The sequence below is a fragment of the Megalobrama amblycephala genome, linkage group LG4, assembly GCF_018812025.1.
Source record: "Megalobrama amblycephala isolate DHTTF-2021 linkage group LG4, ASM1881202v1, whole genome shotgun sequence".
NCBI classification, from domain to species: domain Eukaryota; kingdom Metazoa; phylum Chordata; class Actinopteri; order Cypriniformes; family Xenocyprididae; genus Megalobrama; species Megalobrama amblycephala.
The window spans coordinates 39,914,731-39,942,088 of NC_063047.1; the positions used below are offsets into that span (position 1 = coordinate 39,914,731).

The 27,358-nt window shown below is 35.5% G+C and overlaps 1 protein-coding gene across 3 annotated transcripts; it reads left to right on the forward strand.

The window, feature by feature from the left end:
• Positions 1–293: 293 nt before the first annotated feature.
• Positions 294–18,589, forward strand: slc14a2 (solute carrier family 14 member 2). Of its 3 annotated transcripts, none has more exons than XM_048189254.1 (11): positions 294–476; positions 13,378–13,590; positions 13,718–13,777; positions 13,932–14,100; positions 14,729–14,918; positions 15,000–15,128; positions 16,183–16,375; positions 16,946–17,093; positions 17,188–17,322; positions 17,424–17,473; positions 17,554–18,589. In XM_048189254.1, the coding sequence occupies exons 2-11, from the start codon at positions 13,567–13,569 to the stop codon at positions 17,917–17,919; spliced, it is 1,464 nt and encodes a 487-aa protein (XP_048045211.1). In that variant the 5' UTR covers positions 294–476; positions 13,378–13,566; the 3' UTR covers positions 17,920–18,589. The 3 variants fall into 3 exon arrangements, with proteins under 3 accessions (XP_048045211.1, XP_048045212.1, XP_048045213.1); XM_048189255.1 differs by having other exon boundaries at positions 13,381–13,590; XM_048189256.1 differs by having other exon boundaries at positions 13,466–13,590.
• The last annotated feature ends 8,769 nt before the right edge of the window (positions 18,590–27,358 follow it).

The window sequence follows — 27,358 nt, forward strand, 5'->3', positions numbered from 1 at the left end:
TCGCGACCTCGCTGTTGTGCCTTAACGCCAACACAAACAGACGCTGAATCTCCAAGGCTGTTTAGTTTCTCTCTTGTGAAGTCTGAAGCTGGACACCAACTGTTGGTTCCGAAGCGAAAGACAGAGTGCGATTGCATCTGCTTCCTATTTATATACACCTGTCGGAGGCGGTGCGCATTATGCAAATATCGCACGCCAATTCCATTGGCTTGTTTTAGTTCACTCGAAGCTGATAGGGCTCTCTAGCGATATCCCAATTCGTCGGTCACTACTGACGTACGTCGAACGTGACCGACTGAAAGGGAACTTCATTAACCAACAGCAGCATGTAAACGCGCTAGCCGACGCACGCGCGTCACGTCCTTTGCGACATCTTGCGCATACACGGCATTTGAAAAGAAAGAAAAACTGACATGAGCCGCTCCGGTGACTGGATCTAACACTTAAGATGATGCACAGCTCACATCTCTGTCGCAGTAAGTTACCAAAAGCGAAACCACACACAAAACACCAGCACTCTTGCACTGTAGACGTGACAGACAACTAGTTGTCCAGTCCGGTTCCGTTCACACAGCGCGAATATTCCAAGAATGCGGTTGTGTGTCCTGAAAATGTACAGGTGTGAGTTCGGTTATAGAATGTGGTTGTCACTCCCGTAAATAACCGTACTGCGTGTGAACACAACCGTATTAAGGAATCCAATACAGGACTGACAACCGTATTCTGCTGCTGTGTGAACGTGGCCCTAGTCATACTCTAGTAAAAGTTAAAGGATTAGTTCACTTTATAATGAAAATTACCCCAAGCTTTACTCACCTTCAAATCAGGTGTATATGACTTTCTTCTTTCTGATGAACACAATCGGAGTTATATTAATAAATACCCAAGCTTTATAATGGCAGTGAACAGGACCAAGGAGTATGAAGCTGAAGAAAGTGCGTCCATCCATTACAAAACGGCTCCAGTGGGTTAATAAAGGCCTTCTGACGCGAAGCGATGTGTTTGTGTAAGAAAAATACCCATTTTAACAAGTTATAAAGTAAAATATCTAGCTTCCACCAGACCACCTTCCGTATTCAACTTACGAAAAAAGCGTAACTGACCACTTGTAATTTGAATACGGAAGGCGTATAGGACGTAGCGCAAGTGTTTTGAACTGTGAGAGGCGTTACACTTTCTTCGTAAGTTGAATACGGAAGGCAGACTGGCCTGATTAAAGCTTGCAATGTTATCTCATGACCAATTCATACATATTTTACGAGGTGGCTAATTTGATTTATACTCGTACAAATTTGTATGATTTGTTTAAACCTCAGACGGATTACGAATTACGAAGTACTCGTACGAATTAGTCACCTAGTAAAATACGTACGAATTGCCGTGAGATCGGGTTGAAAGCTTGGGGTAATTTTCATTTTAAAGTGAACTAATCCTTTAACTGACATGTAGTTGCAAAGTTATTTCTTAGAATGTCTAAATTGGATTATCGAAACAAAGAGTACCCCATGATTTTAATGAAAAAACAGTTGTACAGTTCTATCTAATTTTATAACTTTTTAATACTCCAAAAATTGGCCGCATTCACCTTGGTTTTTGCATATTGTTTTATTAAGTAATGCTTGGCATGAAAGTGCATAAGGAAAATAATGACTGAAACAAACAAATAAAAAATGTAACCTGAAACCCTAAAGATCCTAAACTTGACACATTAATGAAAAGAGTCTTCTGTCTACCCGTCAGATTTTTTTTTTTTTTTTTTTTCCGTGCCCAAACTGTTCCTGACTATTCACAGCTGGTTTCATTTTCCCACTCCTTGAGAAACTGCACTCCTGTGCCCCAGCAATAGCACATTATTGTAAACATATAATTTCATAGTGAAAGCAGCTCAGGTTGTTGGCTTTTTGCCGCCATTTCATTTAGAGTAAAACTGGGGATGTTGCCAACATCTGGTCTGTGTCAGTGTTAAGGGTTTTCAACCATTTGCCCCTCAAACTGCCAGTGTGAGGATACAACGCAGGTTTTTGTGATTAATCAGAGGTACAGCATTAATCGTCAAGTCCCCATGTTCAGTGCAAAGTAACATAGGCCAGATTAGAAGGTATACTGTAAGTGTTTATTAATTTTAGGTTTACATGTTACAGTGAGTCAAATGACTACATGAAATATGACAAAATATAACACATCTGGTTAGTCTTTATGCCTTGTGCCATTTTATTTGGCATTAATGTTCAAATTTAATAACAAAAAATTTTTGGAATGTGAAGCAATTATTTTTATGTAATGCACTGCATAATCATTGTTGTTTAAAGGGATAGTGTACCCCAAAATTTAAATTCTGTCATCATTTTCTCACCCTCAAGTCATTCCAAACCTCACACAAAAGAAGATATTTGGACAGGTAGCCATTGACTTCCATAGTAGGAAAAAATATACTATGGAAGTCAATGGCTACCATCAACTGTCTGGTTACCAACATTCTTCAAAATATATTCTTTTGTGTTTAGCAGAAGAAAGAAACTTCTAAACAGGTTTAGAACAACCTGAGGGTGAGTAAATGATGACAGAATGTTAATTTTTGGGTGAACTATCCCTTTATATGGACATTTCCCCCCGAAATTGAAATCTTTTACTCACCCTAAACTTTAAAAAATATAATGTTGTGTTCTTCGCAAAGAAATGTTTGCAATGACATGAGGATGATTAAATGATACATTTTTATTTTTTTGTGTACTATTTAACCAAGTGAAACATGTTCCTGTATCAACACATTTGTTGATCCTGGATCAACATTCCGATCAACCAATCAGATCTGAAGGACAGGTTTACATTTTATATCAAGTTTAAGCTTACAACCAGGGTTAGGTGCTTCTACATCAGTGTTATTCACCTATCATTTTCCTCTGATTTTAAGGATAACTTACTGTATGGATAGGGTTAGGTTTAGGGGTATAGGGATATGGATAGGATTAAATTTTCGGACAAGAATGTTGTTCCAGGATCAACAAAATATGTTGACCCAGGAAGCATCTAACACTGCAAAATCAGGAAGTGCTGACAGGGACATAAATTGCAGTAGGCCAGGTGAAGTTTGCAACCCATCAGATCTTACTGACAGGTCAGTGTCTTGGATGTTAAAAACTTCAAGACATCATCGCTGATGGCCTCATGGGCAGCGCGCCGACATGTAGCGCCAATGCGCTTCGGGTGACCTGAGTTCGAGTCCCGACTCGCGGTCCTTTCCCGATCCCATCCTGCCTCTCTCCTACTTCGCTTCCTGTCCTTTCACAATAAAGGCAAAAACTCCCAAAAATAAATCTTTAAAAAAAAAGCAGTCTTGGAGTCATGACAAAATATTCCAGTAGCCAAACAGATCTCGCCCCCCATTGACTACCTTAGTATTTATTTTTTCTACTATGGTAGTAAATGGGCGAGATCTGTTTGGTTACTGACATTCTTCCATTTATGTTCCTTTGTGTCCAGCAGAACAAAGAAATGCATACAGGTTTGGAACTACTTGAGGGTGAGTAAATGATGATAGAATTTTAATTTTTGGGTGAACTATCCCTTTAAACCTGCCCGTTGCCATATACAATACTCTGTACAACTGTCAAGCTTTGTTGTTGTCTTTTGTATACTAGTTGTTGAGAAGAGAATTTTTGGCATTGTGACCATTGGGAGATCTTAAACAAATAGTCACTTTAGTGACTTTGACAAGCAAACAGCAGATGTGTTTTTAGAGGCGTCATGCTAGATGCTTTTTAGAAACCATAAGAGAGAACATCCGTACGTGTTTTTTCCTAAACAACTTCAAATATGGACTAATAGTCAAAATATGACATTAAAAATATTTAAATATAGCATCTAGAGAAGATCTACTATTCATTTCAGCATTTGACTGTTATATATTGTTAAATGTGATATATTTGTAAAAGAACAACCAGTAATATATATTTGCATCATAAGCATTTCTGTAGCTTAAACAGTAGTAGAGCATGATGCCATAGCAATGCAAAGGTCTTGTGTTCAACTGCAATGGAATTGATAAAATGCAATGTAAGTTGCTTTAAATAAAAGCACGTGCCAAATTCATGAGTGTAAAATAAAATGTAATTTACTGAAGGAGTAAAACAAATTTTTAGTGCTGTTCTAAAATGGGGAAGCAGTTGGATGGAAAAATGTTATTTGATATAGGTGTTGTTCTGGCCAGCACTATCAGCTCTTGTCTAAGCATCTCACCTGAGCTTTATAGCTGCAAAATAAATAGAAAATATTGCAATCACTATGTCATTTTTTCCCCACAAGATGGCAAAGTATGTTATTATTATTATTGTAAACCTTGCTGTGTGAGTTATGGCACAGAACATTCACTCCCTTTGGAGAATTCACTGGCTGTGTTCCATGGCAGCTGGAAGCCATCACAAACTCCAATTACTGTCTGTCTGTGTCAACATCTGGAAACCACTTCTGCTCCTTTGGCTGTCTGCATAGTGTGAGTAAGGTAGTTGGCCATATATAGCCAACCTATTGTATATGGAATGTGGGGACAGTGCTGTAGACAGGAGAGAGTAGATGTCGCTCCACACACGCTTGACATTGACTAATGACTTGACAGATCCTTCGATGATAGTATGAAGGACCATAACATGAATTACAAGGATTTGTGAACTGTCACCTGTGGTTTATGTAGTCTTCAGGACTTGACCTGAAAGAACTTTAGTCTCACTTTTAGGTATTTCCTTTCTCTAAATCTAGATGATTTAGCTTCCACCGTGGACTTTTGATAAAGGCGTTTTATAGTTCAGGAATCACTTTACATGAATCTTACTTGTTTTTACAAGGAAAATTCGACCAGGTTCTTTTATAATAAAACAAAATGAGAACATCATGCTCCATCAGAATTTCTCCCTCAGGTCTGTTCCATTTTTATCTTCTCAAGAGTTCATACTCACCTGCACTGCACCGGTTGTGTTTTGCGTTAGTGACTTATTCCTTCAAGAAACTACTGTATAAAGATGGAATTGTTGCCACTTGTAATTTCAGTGCGATGGCAGAAATTTACCCATGCAAATGCAGCCAGTCAGGATTATTCATTCTCTGGTAGGCCTACTGGCAGCTCAAATACTACTTTTGGGCAGTACGTAATTGTTTAGGCAGGTGGTCTGACTGTCTGCGAAGTAACGTGCTGGCACTCACACTAGAGGAATTCACATTTTGATTTGCAGCTCCATTTTGCAGACATGACAAAAAAGCTGCAGAATTTATAACCTCATTTCCTACTCAAAAATAATTATTGGTTATTTTAAGACAGTTGGCAAAATTTGCTTTAGTATTATAGACTATATTACTAGGAAGAAGCGCATGTTTTCCTCATTTCATGATACGTAAATTGCCTGTTAGAAATTAGGCAGAGCAGTTTACCCCGCATGTGTTTTCAATTCAGTTAACTGTGATGGTTTTGAGCACACAAAAAAGTCTGGATTTGGGCATTTTCTTTAATTAATTGATTTTCAGCATAAATCAGACATGAGAAAGATTTGATTGGTTGAAGTCCAGTGCACGATAGTGCATGAAGTTAATTATGTATTAACCACAATCTCCCATTGTTTGCATAATTGTTTGGACAATATTGCATTTGCTGTTAAAGCTGGACTTCCATATGGAAATCTCATCACGTTGCCTGCCAAACTCTCTCTTAAAAAATGAAAACTTGCATTCCTGTTATTGAGTGTCATGATGTATCAAGTTCAATTGACTTTAGTTGGATTAAAATAATACACAGATGGGGAGATAAATGGTCTTATAGTGCTGTTCTCCTGAGGTATCACTGGTCTGGGACTTCAGGTCAGTTCGTATTTAACTCACTGAATAGATAGTTGTAATCAGGACAATCTGTTTTAATACTCTTTGGCTTAAATTTAAGAAATGCATTAACCATCAGTGAAGAAACCTTAAGCGAAGTGCAATCTTTCTAAACGTCCTTCCACACACTGTGGTAGTAAAATTGGTGGGGTTTTTTTTATTTTTTATGTGTTCTTTAGTTGAAGACATGAAAACACAACATATGATGACAGCATTAAAAGTGGAACTCTTCTGCCCTCTGGAGTTCAGTGGGTGCATTGATCATCATCTGTCCTACCTGGAGGTGGAGCTGTGCATCTTGTTTTAAATGAATGCAACTTTACCATTAATTCAACCAAATATTTGGCACTGAAAACTGGGAAAACCTAGTCAGTCTACAGTCTACTTTTTAAATAGGATACTGGCAATCCTCATTCCCACAGGTACAAGAATCAACAGTAATTGCAGTGGAGTTTTATTACAGTTGTGATTCATCCCAGAAAGAAAGAACATTGCCAAGGGCACTTGAGGATCTCTCATTATGTGAGTAATTTGTTTTTGGCCATTTATTTTAATACCATTACCACTGTTCAGTCTTAATAACAGGGAACATAGAGGATAAAAACAGAATATATATATTCTGGGCCTGTTTTCAACAGGTAAATGGGCATCCTCTTCTATTCTCTGTTCTTTTTCTGTGCTCTGTTGAGTGTTTTGTTTTTTTCAGCCACAACATTAAAAACTAATATCATGGCCCTATTGTGTTGCCAAAACAGCTGTGTTGTGCTGAGGCATGGAGGCACTGAACGTGACCTGTGGTATCTGCCATAAAGACATTAGCAGCAGATCCTTTAAAGGGTTAGTTCACCCAAAAATTGAAATGAAAATTCTGCCATTAATTACTCACCCTCATGTTGTTCCAAACTTTCGTTCTTCTTTGGAACACAAATTAAGATACTTTTTGATGAAATCCGAGAGGTTTTTTTTATCCCCCATATAGACAGCAATTTAACTTTCAAGGTCCAGAAAGGTAAAGACATCGTTAAAATAGTCGTCGTGACTACAGTGGTTCAACATTAATTTTATGAAGAGACGAGAATGTATTTTTGTGCGCAAAAACAAAACAAAAATAACTTTATTCTCCTATTGTGTCATGCTGATTCATTATTGGCCGGCTGCCCGGCTCCTGCATCACGTGAAAAGTGTCGGCCAATACTGAGCCGGCGTTCTGACGCAGAACCGGGAAGTGCTGCAATGTAAACAGCATAGGAGAATGACATTATTAGACATAGCCTAGTTTATGGACATCTGTGGTTTGATTTCTTTGCATGTGTGGATTGCATGGGTTATTACCAAAATGTCATGCCAATAGCACCTTTACAAATATATTTACTGAGAAAATTGGTGACGTGTTTTGTAATCTAATTAATTTTGTAATAAAAATGTGTGCTAGTGTGTGTAGTTTTATATGTTGTGTTTCATCTAAGGTTGAAAGTCTATGATAATACATAAATAAGGTCTTTTATAATACATTATATTACTCTAATTGATAGGCGTAGGGCTCCACTTCGGACAAGATAAGAGCAAGGGCATGAGTGAAGTACAGCTTTATACTGATTGGTACTGCACTATGTTTTATACATGTCTTATGATTATGAGATATGGTGGACATTCATATTTAAATTTGCATTATTTTCCTATGTTTTTACATCATGAAAATCTAAAAAGCTTTAGTTTTATGTACAGTAGGCCATATATGACATATATTGAAAATACATTAATATTATGCAATTTGTATATGTGTTTTTTTGCAGCATATATATCCCTTACAATATTCTGTTGGGATATATAAGAATCACAGATGTTTTTAACAAAACGTTTTCCATAGAACTTATTCTGTGTGATCGGACCAGAAGGGCCAGCCTTCACTCCCCACGTGTATCAGTGAGCCTCAAGGGGCTCGCACACCGGACGCGAAGTTCAGCGCCGCGACACGCATTGTTTTCTGTTGTTTTATGGGCGCCGAATGTCGCCGCCGGTGTGTGTACACTCATAGAAAACAACGCGTTCGAATTTTAAAGACGTGTCGCGACGCTGCGCGGCACTGAGCTTCGTGTCCGGTGTGCGAGCTCCTTTAAGCGTCCATGACCCTGACTCCAGCTCACCTGCTGTCCTTCTTTGCACCACTTTTGGTAGGTACTAACCACTGCATACTGGGAACACCCCACAAGACTTGCTGTTTTGGAGATGCTCTGACCCAGTCATCTAGCCATCACTATTTTGCACTTGTCAAATTCATTTAGATTCTTTCATTTTTCCATTTTTCCTGCTTCCAACACATGAAATTCAACAACTGACTGACTTGCTGCCTTATATCAACCCCTTATTTGACAGGTATTTGACACTTGTGGTGTTGAGGGGTCAAGAATAAACATAAAATGGAGCTAAAAAGATCAATACTTTATTTTGCTTTATTTTGGACTCTTTAAACGATGTTGGAGTTTCAGCCTTCTGTGGCTTCAACCCCAGTGACATTCTAAGGTACAGAAAATTTTTTGAACATGATGAAATCCAGGAAACAATGCTTCTCTTGGACCAATTCTGTCCTTTAAGAGAAAAGTTAACAAGAAACAAGTGGCATACCATTACCTTATCGAAGTATATCAAGAAACAGCTAATCCCTAGAGGACCACGGATCTTCAAAGAACCATCCTTCGGTAAGGACAACTCACCATTCATCTCTAAATGGAACAGCATACTCAACAGATGTTCCTTTGCACTAATGGCTATAACTATTCAGTATCTAAATTAAGAAGTAAATCTACTTCAACAAAAGATTCAAGAAAACGAACAACTTCTTGAAAATATAGCCACAAACGATGCAACTGTGCTTAAACAAATGTAAAGTATTGACATCAGAATTACAGAGTATGAGAAGGAAATTAAGGAACTCAAGAAGTTCTCAAGAGATGAAAAGGATTACCAGACTGGATACGTGTACCCATGGTCAAAAAAGGCCACCACTACCAAATTTAGACCAAGATCCACACCTCATTCCAATCCTTCTACTAACAACCAAAGGGGAACATAAATCCAAATTTCAAAGAAAGACTTTTATCTAATCCAAACATACAAAAGAACAAAGACAACAGCTCTCCTTTTTTTGGATTTGAATCTGTTCCACCCCTAAGACCATCTTGGAATGCTCCAATTAACAAACTTCAAAATCGAAAAACTTTAAGAAAAAACGGACTCGCAGGGGGAAAAGAAGGAGACCTACCCTGTCGTCCATGGACCAGATTACAACATCACCCAAGAGGTCACCAGTTATAAACCTAAGTAAAACTGAATTGACATCTGCCCAAGTGTCAGTACTGGAATTAGGTTTATTATACATTCCCACCCCATCTGTTAGTACATTTGAACTTTATCTGGACTTATGAAGATTTTTTAGAGATCTTAGTAGAATTTTTTTTTAATGAATTCCGACCATACTTCTGATCGTACTTTTAAGAGTTCCTTTCACATTAAGAGTACTTTCATTCCTCCTAATAATAGGAACCATACTATTGAAACATATTGTAAACGTACAGAAAAAGAATTAAACCATAGGCAAATAAAACCATATAAAAAATAAAAATTCAATTTATTAGAACATCTCACAGGAACAATATAAAGCTCTTTCTGAACTTGAGAATAATAAATCAATAGTTATAAAACCTGCTGACAAGGGTGGGGCCATTGTAATAATGGATTATAAATCTGAAGTTCATAGACAACTAAATAATAATTTAAGTTTTTACAAGAAATACTGTTCCATTATTAATGAATAACTACACAGGGACAAATGAGCAAAGCAATATTAACACTCTAGTAAATACTATTAACTAACAACAAACTATGATTAACAAATGAGTAAGTAATAGTGCTTATAGTTGAATGTGGCAGTTCACTATTAGATAATCAATAACTACATTTTTTTTCATGCCTCCCAGAGGACTACTAAGAACTACTATATACAGGTACATAATTAACATAATGCATAATGTACTGTATAATTAATTCTAAATTAAAGATCATGGTAACCCACTAGTAATGACTCAAGTATTCCTTCAGAAGGAATTACTAATTATATGGAATAGTATTCTAATGACTGAAATCATTGTAAGCTTTTGATGTTTTAGTTTTTGAGTGTTACTACATTCTTCAGAAGGAACTATTAATTACTTGGATCAGTATTCTAAAGTGAACAGCATGATGACTGAACACAATGCTAAGCTTTTGATGTTTTTGTAAGGTTTTGGATAGTAATTCCTTCAATGGATTTGGTAACATTTGAGTCATTACTAGTGGGTTACCATGATCTTCACTTTAGAATACTGATCCAAATAATAAGTAACACTCAAAACCTCAAAAGCTTACAATGATTTTAGTCATTACTAGAGAGTTATCATTCTGTTTACTTTAGAATACTGATCCAAAATTCCTTCTAAAGGATTTGGTAATACTTGAGTCATTACTAGTGTTACCACAATCTTTACTTTAGAATTAATTATGCATTATTCATGTTAATTACAAACCTTAGTAGTTCTTAGTAGTCCTCTGGGAGGTATGAAAAAAATAGCTTTAGCTAATAGTGAACTACCACATTTGACTATAAGCACTATTACTTACTAATTTGTTAATCACAGTTTCCTTTTAGCTAATAGTAGTTACTAGAGTGTTAATATTGCTTTGCTCATTTGTTCATGTGTAGTTATTAATTAATAATGGAACAGTATTATAAAGCGTTATCATAATAGGAGTTTGACCCACTAAATTCTCATCTGACATCATGGAAAAAATAGAAAGTTGCATCACATGCTGGCTAATATTTGTTGCGCTAACTAACAGATTGATCTGTGACAAGGCTGCTGAAAGGAAATCAGGTAGGTCCCTTTTTGTTCTGTTTACTATTACTGTTTTGTCACATGTTGTATTTCATGCAGTGACTATTACATCTATTAAGGGGAGACACTACAGGCAAAAACACTGTTTTTTCAGGCACCTGTCAATATTGAGATTTTGTGCTTTTTGGTGTATACACTTTTAAGTGTATATTTTATAGCACTTTATCTATTTACATATATAGATTTCAATTACAGTAAATATCTTTAAAGGCTGTTTTCTCAAAATAAGTTTTTTCTCCTGCTCTGAGTCAGAAATCTCCACTTCAGCAGAACTTACATACACCAAACTTTACAGTTTTATTCCTATCTATATTCTTAAGGTTTTTACAGAGGGATTTGTTGATATATAATTTGCCTGATTTTATACATTTTATTCCTAAAAAAAATGGTGAAAATTATGTATTTTCTGGCGGTTGATAGCATTTTCTGAATTATGGACTGATAAAAAGAGATAGCCAAAATTCCCTCTGTAAAAACCTTTGAATTTAATATGTCAAAAAACTTAAACAAGAATTTTGAACCTGACGTCATCCAATATTCAGATTTTTGTTCTAGAAACTTATGCAAATTAGCGCATATTTAATTAGATAATGCCCATTTGCATATTTAAACATAAGATTTTAGAAAATTTATAACACAAAAATGTTTGCAATTTTTAATGTAATCAGCTGGGGAAGTATGGTGATATCTATTAGTTAATTGTTTTACTCTATTCACCAGGGGTGTCTCGCCTTAAACATTGTTTAGCTAGATGTGTGTGCTTCGACTTTGATATTTGCTTACAAGCAAATACAATTCGGAAATTCCTTGTCCTGTTTTTCAGTGAGATTTCAAGAACATGTTCTGAATGCATGTAAAAATAAATAAATAAATAAATTAAGGGAAATTAATCTATCATTTGCAGTATAAATAGACCAGACTTTTACAATATAATATAATCGCACTTAACCTGTGCTAAAATGTCTTATAGGATATATAATGTATGAAAAAGAAGAAGAAGAAGAAGAAAAACCTCTTGCTTGTTGACCAATCCTTTGAAGATAACTGTTTAAAATCTAGTTGAATGGCAAATAGTATGAGAGAATTGCTAGTAGGAAAGAAGATGTTTGTCATGAGAAAATGAAGCTATTCTCTATTTTAAATATAATAGCTGTGAGTGATATTAAAGCTTTCAGGCCGTTTCAAGAAGATTGTCTAATGTTTAACTTAATGATTTAACATTCCACAGATGAGTATCAGAGAATATTCACCTGCCCACTATTGATCCAAAGAGTCCAAGTAGTATTAAAAGGTAGGGTAGGCAATTTCATAGAGGCTAGCAATTGCAAGCTAGCTTAGAAAGCATAACATCCCACCCTCCCTTCAGAGCGTTCTCCGAAGCCACACCTCCTCCAAAACACATACACACGCTGTAACAGTCACATAGAGCATTTACGTAATTTGAGGTTGATTGACAACTGTCCGTGTGCATAAATGGTGTGTCTGTAAGAGATGTGAAAGGTTGCTTTCTTGTAATTACTATAATTACGACATGGTGTAACGCAGCATAAGCTCATTTTTTTGGTTCAGGAGGAATTGTAAAAGCGGGTGCTGTTTATTTGTGGCACTCTGTGACTGTCTGTCTACAAGTCTGCAAAAGCCTTGCGGAATGCGCTGATCATTGCATTAGGACCAAATACAATAATTTGATGAACTTTTTTTTTTTTGGTCCTGAGACTTACACAGAAGATATATGTACTTTTTTTTTTTTAATATTTAGACAACTTCTATTATTGATTGTTATCAGGATGTGAAGAGTTTCAACCAGTATAACAAAAAGTGTTTCTGAAAAACGTTGCCTACCCTACCTTTAAGCGATTACAGTTATTTTAAATCGTAATAATATTTCACAATTTTACTGTTTTTACTGTATTTGTATTTTTAATCAAATATATGCAGCCTTGGTGAGAATAAGGGACTTCTTTCAAAAAATAAAAGAAAAAATCGGTTACACTTTATTTTAAGGTGTCATTATTACAGTGTAATTATATATTTAAGTACTGAGTAATATTAATTAACAACATGTACTTACTATAGGGTTAGGGTAGGGTTTGGTTGAGGGTTATTTGCATGTAATTATGCATAATTACTATGGTAAGTACATGCAACATATGTAACAAGGACATTGTAAAATAAAGTGTTACCAAAAAATCTTACCAACCCCAAATGGTATAAATGGTAGTGTACCTCAACATGACGAGAGATGGTCTGCAGGTCTCCTGTTTGACACAGTTATGTCTCACAAATGCACTTGAACAGCCAGAGAACAGAAAAGCCAGTGGCCTGAACAACAGAGGTCCTTTTGTTGTGTTTTTTCTACTCAGCTGATTAACAAGCTGCAACTTTCCTAAAGTATGAGTTAATCTATATTCATTCTATGTGATCTGCTAATTAAATACTGAGACAAATGTTTGTTTGTTTTAGTTCAGTAACTGCATAAGAAAAGTATCAACAATTTATATCGATCAATGCTTTTCTCATAAGCCATAAAGTGTTAATTTTATAGATTTTAGCAGCTAATCAGACTCTAAATTTGTTGACATTGCTGAAGTAGTGATCCGTGCTTAAGTAACCTGCTCAAGGACTGCAGAGAGAATGCATAAGGAATGAGAGGAAGCTTTATCACTCATTTTCATCAGCGCTGCATGAATAGAGGTGGAGCAACACATGCAGCACTATAAAAGCATCAGAGCGGTGGCTTTATGGACCTCTATTCATGCTTCTATAACTGGCCACATATATGCCTGGAACACAACTAACTAAGGTAGATCTTCTCTCTCTCTCTCTCTTTCTCTGAATCTTAGTATCAGTACATTTCTATCTAATTTAGTATGTTGTAATGAATAATGAAATGATAAATACATAAATAATATTTAATTCTTTATTTGAAGGCTGGCCCACATTTCTGCAGAACTTCCACTTCACAGTATTCCAGTGCTCAAAACACAAAGGTGAGATGTTTCCTGTTTTTGTCTTTTGTAAAGGAAAATCCGGTCATGCTCAAGCCTGAATGTAAACAAACCCCAGCAAAGAATATAACTCCTAAAATCCTGTTTTTCATCAGCATCATTATTATACCAATGAAATCTGTGAATATATTTGCAGGAGTTACAACCACTCATGGCAAATCCAGTCCATGAAACTACAGAGCAGAAGAAACAGCAGCCACAGGGACCCGAGAAGCCAAATTCACATCAGAAGTTTAAAGCGAAGATCACCCAATGGCTCTCTTACATTACTGGAGACATGGCTGCGTTCGGTGAATGGATGAAAGGTACAAGACTGAGCTAGTTTAGATCTCAATAAGGAGCCAAATTTAGAAAGAAGAAAAAAAGAGCATTAATTCTGCAAGTGAACAGTTAGGAGATTGTTTGCACACAAGTAATTTAGAAAATGATCAATGAGTTAATCATATTCAACCAAGGAAAAGCCTTGCTCTAAGCCAACTAACCATTTCTGTTTCTTTCACCACTAAGATGAATGTACAATTGTCAAATTGGAACGCTTTGTGTAGTTATAAATCTGTTCTGGTACTTGTAAACCTGTGGGAATCTGTTAGATGTGCTCATCTAGTTAATGTACTAACCACTTTTTTTAGTCTGCATACGGACACTTTGCCTTTAGGAAGTTGGATAATGAGCGATCCACACCCAACTGAAAAACAATGCACGCTTATTAAGCAAGAGGCAAACAAACAACATGCGTGTTTCCATTTTTTTTTTTTTTTTGACCTTTAATACTTAACCACAAAAAAAAGTCATTATTTTATTACATTATAGAAATGTAAGGATTAGGACAATTCAAGGATTACTTAAGGATAATGTAAATACAGTTTTGTACTCCAACTTCTATGGTGATTTTCTGTATACCCACTTTTACTCTCACATGTTTACACTGTGCAGGGCAATTTATTTTACTCCAGATTCTGGACTGGGTGCTGCGTGGAGCAGCTCAGGTGATGTTTGTGAACAACCCTCTCAGTGGACTGATCATCTTTGCTGGACTGATCCTTCAGAACAGATGGTGGGCAATCAATGGTTTTGTTGGCACTTTGTTTGCTACGATTTCTGCACTCATCCTCTGTCAGAACAGGTATTTAAGTGATGACTTATAGACTTGTAGACTTTGAGTGTGATTTTTAGTATTATATTCAATATTTTATATTTCCCTCAGAGGAGCTATCGCAGCCGGCCTGTATGGATATAACGGCATCTTGGTTGGCCTTCTGATGGCGGTTTTCTCAAATGCAGGAGATTGGTACTGGTGGCTGCTTCTTCCCAACATCTTCATGTCAATGGCATGGTGAGTTCATCTCTTGGTTCTTCAGGTCATTTACGGCTAATTTGGGCTTGCATCAAAAAAGGAAATAACTAAAGGCTGGAATACACTACACATCTATTGCACAGATTCCCTTGCAGTCTGGATGAGTTAATGTTAGTTGCCGAAAGTCTGCAGAAATTTGGTCGGAGGAGTTGACCGATTTTATAGAAAATCATGTATGATGGCTACAGATTTTTCTGACTAGGAATCCATCCAGTTGATGGATATTAAACAAAATGTTTGATATTTTGAGGTGATTTTAGAACACACTTTGTTTTTATTTGTCATGCATCACCTAGCAACAACATTTGTTGTGTTCGGAACGACTTGAAAGTGTGGTAGTTTGTGATCCTTAGTCGTTTAGTGTATGATGCCCAGTTTTTCTCTGTAACCATATACAAATCGGCAAGTGTAGGATGCCTAGTATTTTAAAATTAGTTCGGATTTCAAAAGTCGTGCATTCCAGGAGACATTCCAGGAAGGACAAAAAAGCAAGGAATTTAGCTTCTTCAAAGGCAGATAACTGCGACACACTCAAATGGAATGTTCCTTCAGTCAAAGACTGTCATATGATTGAGGTACTGAAGTTCTGTCACATGGTAACAGAATGTTCAAAAAAATTGAACACTCAAACATTTTTTTTTTCTGCATAGGGTTATGTTAGGACAAAATGACTTATCTGATTGTATTTGTATACATTTTAGTTATTCATGCTGGCATCTTTTACTCTGCATAGTTTTCTTCATTTTTGAGGGCATGTCATGTGACACATGAATCTGATTGGACACATACCCTTACACACCTCCAAGACACTGGAAGCATTTTTCCTCCCTATTAAAAAGTGTATTGATTGTACAAACTATACACAATGCCTTTTATTAATTGAATTTAGCATCTTTTGTTTTAGCAATTGTTCTTTTGTTTTTTTACCCAGTGACTGATATTTGGGTCACAACCCAACAGTTGAGAACAGTTTAGACTGAATTCTAACTGAATTAGCTGAATTCTAGAATCCTAGCTGTGTTGTTTTCTCCAGTCCCATAGTGTCCAGTGCCTTGGCTTCCATCAACAGTCGGTGGGACCTGCCAGTTTTCACCCTGCCTTTTAACATACTAGTGTGCCTTCATATGGTGGCTACAGGCCACTACAATCATCACTTCCCGCAGATTCTCATCCAGCCACGCACATCCTTGCATAACATGACATGGTCCGAGCTGGATTATGCTAAGGTAAGAGCTAACAAGTGAAAATGAGGCCAAAATCAAAGAAGTGAAAGCTGTCCCAAAGTTGCATCTTGATAAAGAGCCACTTCCCCAGAATGAGAAATGGTGATTATGCAACAGTTCTGCTTTAGGAATCTTCTAGACTTATGCTACATGACACTGAAGAGAGCAGGTTTGTCACGTAACTGACATTATGGAATTCAATATAGCAGGAAATTCAAGATTTTTTGCTCAAATTTAATGTCACCTATTTAAAGTCCCAAGGCAGGGTAATCTCCTAAAAGGCAAATCTTACCAAATACATAGTTTGGAATAATTAAGAATTTTTAAAATGTTTTTGAAAGAAGTCTTTTATGCTTACAAAGGCTACATTCATTTATATTTTAAAATGTAATTTATTTCTGCGATTACAAAGCTGAATGTTCAGCAATTATTCTAATATGCACATTTGGTGCTCATTTATTATTGGTGTTTAATTATTGGTTCTTATTATTAATGTTGAAAATAATTGTTTCTGCAGTAAAATATTATAATATATTAAATATAATCTTTTTTTTTTTTCTTTTTTTTTTACAGCTTTTCCGCTCAATTCCTGTGGGTATTGGACAGGTATATGGATGTGACAATGCTTGGACAGGAGGAATATTTATGATTGCCTTGTTCATCTCCTCACCCATAACATTTGCACATGCAACTATTGGATCAGCAGTTGGTATGGTGTCAGGTAAGAGATCACAAGTGTATTAGAATATTTAGTAATGCATATCATCAGCATTAAGAAATTTTAAGATTGACAATTAAGGTAATGTAACTTTCAGGTCTTGCTCTTGCTGCACCATTCCAGAACATCTACTTTGGCCTGTGGGGTTATAACTGTGTTTTGGCCTGCATTGCCATTGGTGGGATGTTCTACGCTCTCACATGGCAGACACATCTTCTGGCTGTGGTCTGTGGTAGGTTCCTATCAGATATTTCCTTTCCTTCCTGATTATGTAAAAACAGTTTCCTATAGTTATGGGCAAATCACTGAAATTACAATCTTGTTTTCCCATAGCATTCTTCTGTGCGTATCTCGGCTCGGCAATTGCAAATGTGATGTCTACTGTACGTATTATAAACCCAAAACATAAAATTTATACACACATTTTTGTGATTTTAAATGGTTTTACGTGGTATTTCAACAGTTTGGACTCCCAGCATGCACCTGGCCCTTCTGTCTTTCTGCCCTTACTTTCCTTTTGATCACTATGGAGACAAAAAACATTCATAAACTGCCTCTTGCTAAAGTCAACTACCCTGAGAAAAACCTGATATACTTCTGGAAGATGAAGAAAGAGGAGAAAGTCGACAAACAAAGGGAAAAACAAGAGAAGATGCAAGTGAAAGATGTAGAATCACAGCTGAAAAAAGAAGAAATAATAGTTGCAATGGAAAAGAAAGATCAAGAGCATCAGGATGTTTTCACCGTGGAAGTTCAGCAAGAGGAAACCACACAGAGTAGAACAAATAAGAATTCAGAGGCAACTGAACTTCATTTAACTCAATTATAAATTTTCCTTAAATGGTTCACATGATGTTTATTTGCTCAAAGAAAATGCCACACAGAAATAACTAAGGGACACTTCTATTTTTAAACATCACACTCAATTGGACTTTTTTTTATTTACTTTTAAACACATTTGTCTGTTTCAAAAAGAGACAAATACTTTTCCCTCAGCAGAAGCATCTATTATTAATTTATATATATATAAAATATATATATAAAAAAAACAAAAATAACCGCTGCTGTTTATATATATATAAACAAGACAGTATTGTTCAAATGTCAAAACAAAGTTATTTTTGTTTTGATATACAGCTGTCAAAACACCAATAATGTGTCAAGATTTTAATATGTGCTAGTCACATTTTAGCTTCCAGGCAGGGAGGCAGATATACAAGTATGAAAATGTCAAATACTTGTTGTTGTTGTTTTCAGTTATGACATTAAATTATTTGCTGGTGCAGTTTACTTTTTTTTCCCCAAATGTAACTAATTTTCATCTGGATATAAGCAGCATGGAACAAAAAAGAAAAGAAAAGAAAAGAAAAAACAGATGAATGAGAACATAGTGCAGGCTATCTCATAATATTTCAGTGTTTTCATAATCTGTAACAGCTTTGTGCCTTATTTTTAAAATGACTTTTATAAATTTCAATAAACATATTTTTTACATGAAAGTTCTCAGTCTGTCTCATTTGGAAAATAGGCATTTACCCATCTTTATTATAGATTTATTCAAATAAAAATGTTGGAACTCTTCATAATAACTTTAATAAAATATTATAACATCATGTTTAACAGATATTTAGGTAATGTATATTCAATGTCAGGAAACAGAAACAGATACTTGAAATGTATATGAATAAGTTACCTGTTAAACTTTGGAAAAGAATAAAATTCTAAAACTGTCAGTGTTAACAAATAGGTACATTGTATATAAAATAAAATAGAAATTAAATGTTTTAATGTACAGTATAATACATCAATAATATACTTACAATTAAAGCTGCAAGCAGCAATGAAAGGCCACTGTCACCCGGTGGCTTTAGGAAAACAGAGCACAATGGGCAATATGCATATTAGTACATAAATACAGGAAGACTACATCAGTCATTTGTATTTGCCACACTTCCTGTTACCAGTTTGTGGCGATATGACTATATGACTGAATTTTGGCATCTTCACTTAGTTACAACAACCTCCTGCTTCATGGCGTTAATCGCATACATTAGCATTTAGCCAAGTGTTGCATGATATAACATGTTTCTAGCATGTTTGGTGCTTAATGGTATATTTAAACATGTTTCAGGGAGTGAATTACAGAGTAAAGCATGACATTTCCTGTTGTCCACAGGTGGCGCTATGACTGTAACTGAATATTTGCATGTAGACGTCTTCAGGCCAGGACTCTTATCAAACATGTGAAGTTTGGGGCAGATCGGACATTGTATGCCCGAATTACAACAGCTTCCTGTTTCATGGTGAAACATCAGATTTTGTAAGGCCTTCAGCAAAAACTCAAGATCTTCGCAATTTAACGTCGTAAAGGCCTTTAGATTAGACTGACCAAATATGATGTTTATCTGATAATATCTCTAGGAGGAGTTTGTTAAAGTACAATGTTGGAAATGGCAAAAACTGCTAAATTTTGCAGAGAAAATTCAAAATATCTGACTTCCTGTTGGGTTTTCAGATTTTGGGCCCGGGGACTTTAATGTAGGTATTGGGCTCTTACACATGTGTACCAAATTTGTACGTGAAACGTAGCATGAAGGGTGCGTAATTGAAATTTTGTATGGTGCTATGGAGCCATTTTGCCACACCCTATTCTAAAACCCATATCAGACGTGTGCAACGTTTCATGAGTTTGAGCATGTTTAGGCCCTCAAAAATGCAATTCATTTCGTAGAAGAAGAATAATTGACCGAGCAATTACAATAGGGTCCTCACACCACTGGTGCTCGGGTCCTAAAAATAGGGGCAGGATTCACAATAATTTTCAAATAATTTTCTACTGATCATCATAATTTCTGTTGTACATTACTTAATGTTCCCCTAACCAGCATGTCCGACTGTGTTATAAGTAGATCTGTAGTGTAATGTTAGAGAAGCTGATTGCATTACTGCAGAAGATAAAAAGGGCATATATTCAATTCAATTAGTCTTTCTAGTGTTTTTTCTTTTTACTTTTTTCTTTCTAGTGTTTAATTCTCAATCACAATCAATGTAGCATATAGCTCATGTCCTGATGCTGACCTCCCAGCCTGCAGACAGCACTAACAATCTATCATGTGATGTTTATTGTGTGACGCCAACAGCAGCAGAATCACCTCCTGTTTAAAGAGCTTTTAGATCAGATACCAGTACCCGTCTGAAGATTAAAATCTCCAGCACGAGGTACCAAAGATCTCAGATATGAAGCTCTTATGCAACATACACACTTATTTGACCCTACATAAATAAGGCATTGCATGGAACAGTGTTCCAAAACCTCTCTTTTGCATGATAACAAAAATAAAATGGCAATGTATATTGTGTATTAGTGTAGGCAATTAGTATTTCTATATGTAATGTTAACCTACTTTTTAAAAGCACAGTACCTTTACTTGAGGAAACGTGGCTGTTCTTGATATTATCTTATGCTTGACAGTTCTCACTTTTGATGAGATAATGGCCAATGAAAAAATATGTTCTGCATTCCATCAGATTAAGATACAACCTAGAAATTTCTGTGATCACGTTAGCTTTTTCATAAACAGTAATGATCACTATATAAATATGGTTTGTCATTGTAAATTTTAGAAACCATGCCATTTCTGCTAAACGTTTCAGTTTCCAGCTGAAATGAACACTAGAGGCAGTAAAATAACAACAAATTTTGTTCCTTTATACACAAATTATGATTACAGAGGCAGATTGCAGATTAATACATTAGGTGCTTTCCGCAGAATAATACAAGATTCATAGAAAATTGGAAAAGTTTGGGGCAGACCTGACTTGTTAAAAAGATATGGTCTTCATCCCTCCTGGGGTGGGTCCCGCTCTTCATTCTAATATGGCACATAGTCTTAGAGTTGGCACTTGACTAACTGGGGCCCAGGTCAGGAAGTAGACAGACTGGCTAAACCAACTATCAGCAAGCCGTCACAGAATAAATCCCAACACATTGAGGCTCTTTCACCTAGATGTCATCATATAGAGACTGTGTCTGTTCCCTGAACTAGTAAATACAAAAAACTCCCAAACCCATTTAAGGGTAAAAATTTAATTGATGTACAACAAATAAATGACAGATATAATACAGGTGAACAAATGAGCTTGGATTGCTGAATATTAGATCCCTTTCTACAAAAGCGCTTACTGTAAATATGATCACAGATCAGGTTCCTAGCTCAAATTTTTGATTTTGTTAATTTTTTTTCTGTTGAAAGACCAACATAAAATTTCACAGATGTATATTTACTGAGTAATCTACTATTTGGTAGAGGGGGTCAAAATTAATATTTTCACCTGAGATTTGAAGCCGATTTACAGGGGTGTAAAAATGACTTTAGAAAGATGACAGAATCATTATTTTATTTTTACACAGAGATTGGTAGGTGTATTAGTAAAATCTGTTGACTTTTATCAATCATTGTTTCATTATATGCCAACAGTGACAGTTCAAAAATGAAAAAAAAAAAAAACTTTTTGGCCTCATGTTTGCATGCCTGTAACTCAAGAAGTATTAAAGATATCTTAATATCCTTTTAGATTCTGGTTCTTAACAAACTTTCCTTTTGGTATCTTCATTTTAAATGCCCTCGATGGTTCAATCCCAGAGATATGAAGATCTCAATGCAGCTCCATGAGTAAATTGGTAAATTGTACACATTTTCAAATGTTCAAAAATCAAATGTGGGTCACTTTGCATTCAGCTGATACTTTTTTGTTTTAAAGAGGAATAATGAACAAATAATGTTGAAACTAAAAATGTATCTCGTGTTTTTACATAAATAAATAAATAAATATATAGTAAAATAAAATAAGTAGAAGTAACATGATTAAATAGGGGTGGAATTACTCATTTTTTTATACTAAGGTAACTAAAGGTAACTAAAAGTAACTAAATAAAATTAAGTTCAACTAAATGTATTAAGTAGAAGTAACATGATTAAATAAGGGTGAATTTACTATATATATATATATTTTTTTTTACTAAAGTAACTAAATAAAATTGATTAAGTTCAACTTAATGTGTTTGTTTAAATTTAGATAAAATCAATTGATTGCAACCACTTACGAAAAAAAATTGAACGAATAAATTCAACGAATCATTTTTTTCAGTGTCATCTCAGTACTGTACCTGAAAAAATCTTAAAAATAAAGATTCCAAAAGAAAAGTTTATGAATGAGAATCTAGAAGGATATTAAGATATCTTGAATACTTTTAGAGTAACAGGCATGACAACTTCAGAAAAGGAATATTTATGGCACTCAGGTATGTTCTATGCATTTCAGGTGATAGAAAAAAATATGATACATTTCTAGTTTTAACATAATTTGTTCTTCAGATATTCCTCTTTAAAAGAAAAAAGTATCATCTGTATGCAAAGTGACCCACATTTGGACATAATTTGTTCTTCAGATATTCCTCTTTAAAGGAAAAAAGTATCAGCTGTATGCAAAGTTACCCACATTTGGTTTTTGACCACTGAAAATGTGTACAATTTACTCATGGAGCCGCATTAAGATCTTCATATCTCTGGGATTGAACCATTGAGGGCCTTTAAAATGAAGACACCAAAAGGAAAGTTTGCCATAATCTAAAAGAAAATTAAGATATCTTTAATATTTCTCGAGTTACAGGCATGCAAACTTGAGGCAAAAAAGTTTTTTTTTTTTTTTTTTTTTTTTTTTTTTACCATTTTTGAACTGTCACAGTTGGCATATAACGAAACAAAGATGGTTAAGGTCAACGGATTTTACTAATAGACCTACCAATCTATATGTGAAAATAAAATAATGATGCTGCCATCTTTCTAAAGTCATTATACACCCCTTGAATTTGGATCCAAATCTCAGGTGAAAATTGACATTTTGACCCCCCTCCACAAAATAGTGGATTACTCAGTAAATATACAGTGGTGTGAAAAAGTGCTTGCCCCCTTCCTGATTTTTTTTTTTTTTTTTTTTTGCATGTTTGTCACACTTTAATGTTTCAGATCATCAAACAAATTTAAATATGAATCTAAGATAACACAAGTAAACACACCATGCAGTTTTTAACATAACTGTGGTTTATCACACCTGAGTTCAGTTTCTCTAGCCACACCTAGGCCTGATTACTGCCACACCTGTTCACAATCAAGAAATCACTTAACCCTCTGGAGTCTGAGGCTGATTTGGGGCTTGGAGAAGTTTTGACATGCCCTGACATTTGTGCTTTTTTCAGTTGTTCATAAACATATAAATGACAAAAGTGTCATTACACTGTATTCAGCACAAACTAGGCTACAATAATATGTGAGGAAAATGTATGTACATGTTTGTATTTTTGAAGGAATAATGTTTATGTGTGGTTATTGAAAAAACAAAAAACTTAAGTCACTGAAATGAAAAAAGGCCAAAAAAAAGTATATTAAATCTATGTTCACAAGACTTTTGGGTATTGGAGGTTGTAGACTAGAGTTTTTGCTTCAGAATTATGTAAAAATTATGCTGCCTACTCCTTCATATAAAACAATATATTGATTTAGTTTTTGTAAGACACTTTTTGTCAAGAAACACAGTATGCGTGGGGGCATGAATCTGCATGAATAATGGGCCATTTACACCTGAGAAGACAAAGGAATCACATAGTAATGATCTGAAATGACTTGCATATTAATGAGGCCTATCCGTCAGGTAGGCTGTGAAAAAAACCCTCTGTAATAATGTCTCAGCTCCTCATAAACAGCAATACTGTGAAATATTATTACAATTTAAAATAATGGTATTCTATTATATTCTTTAAAATATAATGTATTTCTGTGGTGCAAAGTGTCTGAACAATTATGTTACTTCTATGGCATTTCATATAGGCTTTTAGCTTAAAAGCATGCACATTTGGAGAAATATTGATGGATTCTTATATATTTATGTCAATTTTCTATACTGAGAAATAATATTTATTGTCATCACTATGAGTGCTGGATACTGTGTTTTTAATTCATACTTGCAGCCGGAGGGCGCTCTTTACACCTTTAGTCCACAAATTCATAATATAAAGAAGAAAAGGAACTAGGAACTAACGGCATGTCTTCTAGAGATCGCTAACCATTGCTTTAGCATCCAAATAAACACTTTTCAAGACAATAAATACACGATTGAGACGATGAATGCATGTATTGACTGAATTTGCGTCTGAATAGCGCTGGCTCCGTGGACGTGGCCGCATTAGCGGATAATGAGCTGAATCACAGACTTCTGACATGGCTCTCTTTTCATACAGATTACATAAACACAGAATGTTACAGTTCATTTTCTGAGAACTATCAGATTGGACTTCGTTCAGAGCGAGAGGAGAGATCATGCATCATGTTAGTTTTCTTTATTTTACAAAAAGCACAACATTGTGTTTTTACTCTGAGTGTACACAAATAAAAGAAGATATTCTATAGTTTCAATTGATATATTACTTATATCTCTATGACAAGAAATGACGGAGTATTTTAAGTCTGTTTTGCTGCAATGTGAAAAAAAACCTGCAAAACGCGCCGGCGCGTTTTCAGACCTCATAGGACCTGCCTGACAAAGTGAAATAGACCAAAAGATCCTCAAAAGCTACACATCATGTTGAGATCCAAAGAAATTTAGGAACAAATGAGAAAGAAAGTAATTAAGATCTATCAGTCTGGAAAAGGTTATAAAGCTATTTCTAAAGCTTTGGGACTCCAGCGAACCACAGTGAGAGACATTATTCACAAATGGCGAAAACATGGAACAGTGGTGAACCTTCCAGGAGTGGCCGTCTGACCATAATGACCCCAAGAGCGCAGCGACGACTCATCCAAGAGGTCACAAAAGACCCCACAACAACATCCAAAGAACTGCAGGCCTCACTTGCCTCAGTTAAGGTCAGTGTTCATGACTCCACCATAAGAAAAAAGCTGGGCAAAAATGGCCTGTATGGCAGAGTTCCAAGATGAAAACCGCTGCTGAGCAAAAAGAACATAAAGGCTCATCTCAGTTTTGCCAGAAAACATCTTGTTGATCCCTAAGACTTTTGGGAAAATACTCTGTGGACTGACGAGACAAAAGCTGAACTTTTTGGAAGGTGAGTGTCCCATTACGTCTAGTGAAAAATTAACACAACATTTCAGAAAAAGAACATCATACCAACAGTAAAATATGGTGGTGGTAGTGTGATGGTCTGGAGCTGTTCTGCTGCTTCAGGACCTGGAAGACTTGCTGTGATAACCATGGAACCATGAATTCTGCTGTCTACCAAAAAATCCTGAAGGACAATGTCTGGCCATCGTTTGTGACCTCAAGCTGAAGTGAACTTGGGTTCTGCAGCAGGACAATGATCCAAAACACACCAGCAAGTCCACCTATGAATGGCTGAAGAAAAACAAAATGAAGACTTTGGAGTGGCCTAGTCAAAGTCCTGACCTCAATCCTATTGATATGCTGTGACCTTAAAAAGATGCATGACCTTAAAAAGGCGGTTCACGCTCAAACCCTCCAATGTGGCTGAATTACAACAATTCTGCAAAGATGAGTGTACCAAAATTCCTCCACAGACTCATCGAAAACGCCTGATTGCAGTTGTTGCTGCTAATGGTGGCCCAACCAGTTATTAGGTTTAGGGGGCAAGCACTTTTTCACACAGGGCCTTTATTCCCTTCATAATAAAAACCTTCATTTAAAAACTGAATGTTGTGTTTACTTGTGTTATCTTTGATTCATATTTAAATTGGTTTGATGATCTGAAACATTAAAGTGTGAAAAACATGAAAAAAAAAATAAAAAATCAGAAAGGGGGCAAGCACTTTTCACACCACTGTACATCTGTTTAATTTAATATTTTGGCTTTCATCACTATTTATGTTTGTCTTTCAACAGAAAAAATATTAACAAAATAAAAAAATTGAGCCAGGGACCTCTAGTTGATTTGTCACAGAATGACCCAGATGTGCTGTGTTTGTTGTGGCAAATTCAATGTCCCTTCATTTCTGGTCTCAAAGAAAACAATCAACACTACCCAGAGGCAAGAAGCCTCCAAGTGATATTTACTTCACACATCTTAATAATGGTCTTATTCAGTTCACAGCCACCTGTTGTCTACTGGAAAAATCCCAGACTAAGCAAAATATGCTTAGTGGCCAAGCTAACTACTCAGATACATTTGACCCTTGTAATCACAGTCACATAGGCCATGAGGCCTCAAAACACTTCTGGCTTTTATAGTAAGCAAACTAATTCTACAATTGTTTTCTATAGGATAAATAAAATATTCCATCATGTTTGACAGAAACCTGGCTAAAACAAGATGATTACATTACATTAAATGAGTCTACCCCCAAGATTAGCCTACTGTTATAAACATGAGCATCATCTAAAAGGCAAAAGGGGAGGTGTTGCTGTAATTTATAGTAATATTTTCAGTATTAATCAGAGGTCTAGTTGTGTAATTCTTTTGAAGTGATGGTACTTTATGTAATGCTATCTAGTGTAAGTGATAAATCCTGTTTGACATTTGACAGACTTCAAATGATTTATCATGAAATAATTTATTGTCAATTTTTATCATCAAATGATTTATTATCAAATAATTAGCTGATTTTGTATCTGAGTTAGTACTGGCTGCGGATAAAGTCTAAATTGTTAGCGATTTTAATATCCATGTAGATAATAAAAAAGACGCATTGGTATTGCCATTTATAGACTTTCTAATCTCTACTGGAGTTAGACAACACGTGTCTGACCCACTTATTGTCTTAACTATACTTTAGATGTAATATTGTCATATAGAATCTACAACCCGAATTCCGGAAATGTTGGGACGTTTTTTAAATTTGAATAAAATGAAAACAAAGACTTTCAAATCACATTAGCCAATATTTTATTCACAGTAGAACATAGATAACAAATGTTTAAAATGAGAAATTTTACAATTTTTGGACAAAATGAGCTCATTTCAAATTTTATGCCTGTTATAGGTCTCAAAATAGTTGGGACGGGGGCATGTTTACCATAGTGTGGCATCTCCTGTTCTTTTCAAAACAGTTTGAAGACATCTGGGCATTGATATTATGAGTTTCTGGAGTTTTGGTGTTTGGTCCCATTCTTGCCTGATATAGGTTTCCAGCTGCTGAAGAGTTTGTGGTCGTCTTTGATGTATTTTTCTCTGTAGGTGAAAGATCTGGACTGTAGGCAGGCCAATTCAGCTCCTGGACTCTTCTACGACAAAGCCATGCTGT

Bases quoted from the DNA above. Each gene is read 5' to 3' on its own strand.
- slc14a2 (XM_048189254.1), top strand. From the start codon at position 13,567: ATGCCTGGAACACAACTAACTAAG. The intron at 14,919-14,999 runs GTATTTAAGTGA...TATTTCCCTCAG, and splicing joins CTCATCCTCTGTCAGAACAG to AGGAGCTATCGCAGCCGGCC. The intron at 17,474-17,553 runs GTACGTATTATA...GTATTTCAACAG, and splicing joins TTGCAAATGTGATGTCTACT to TTTGGACTCCCAGCATGCAC.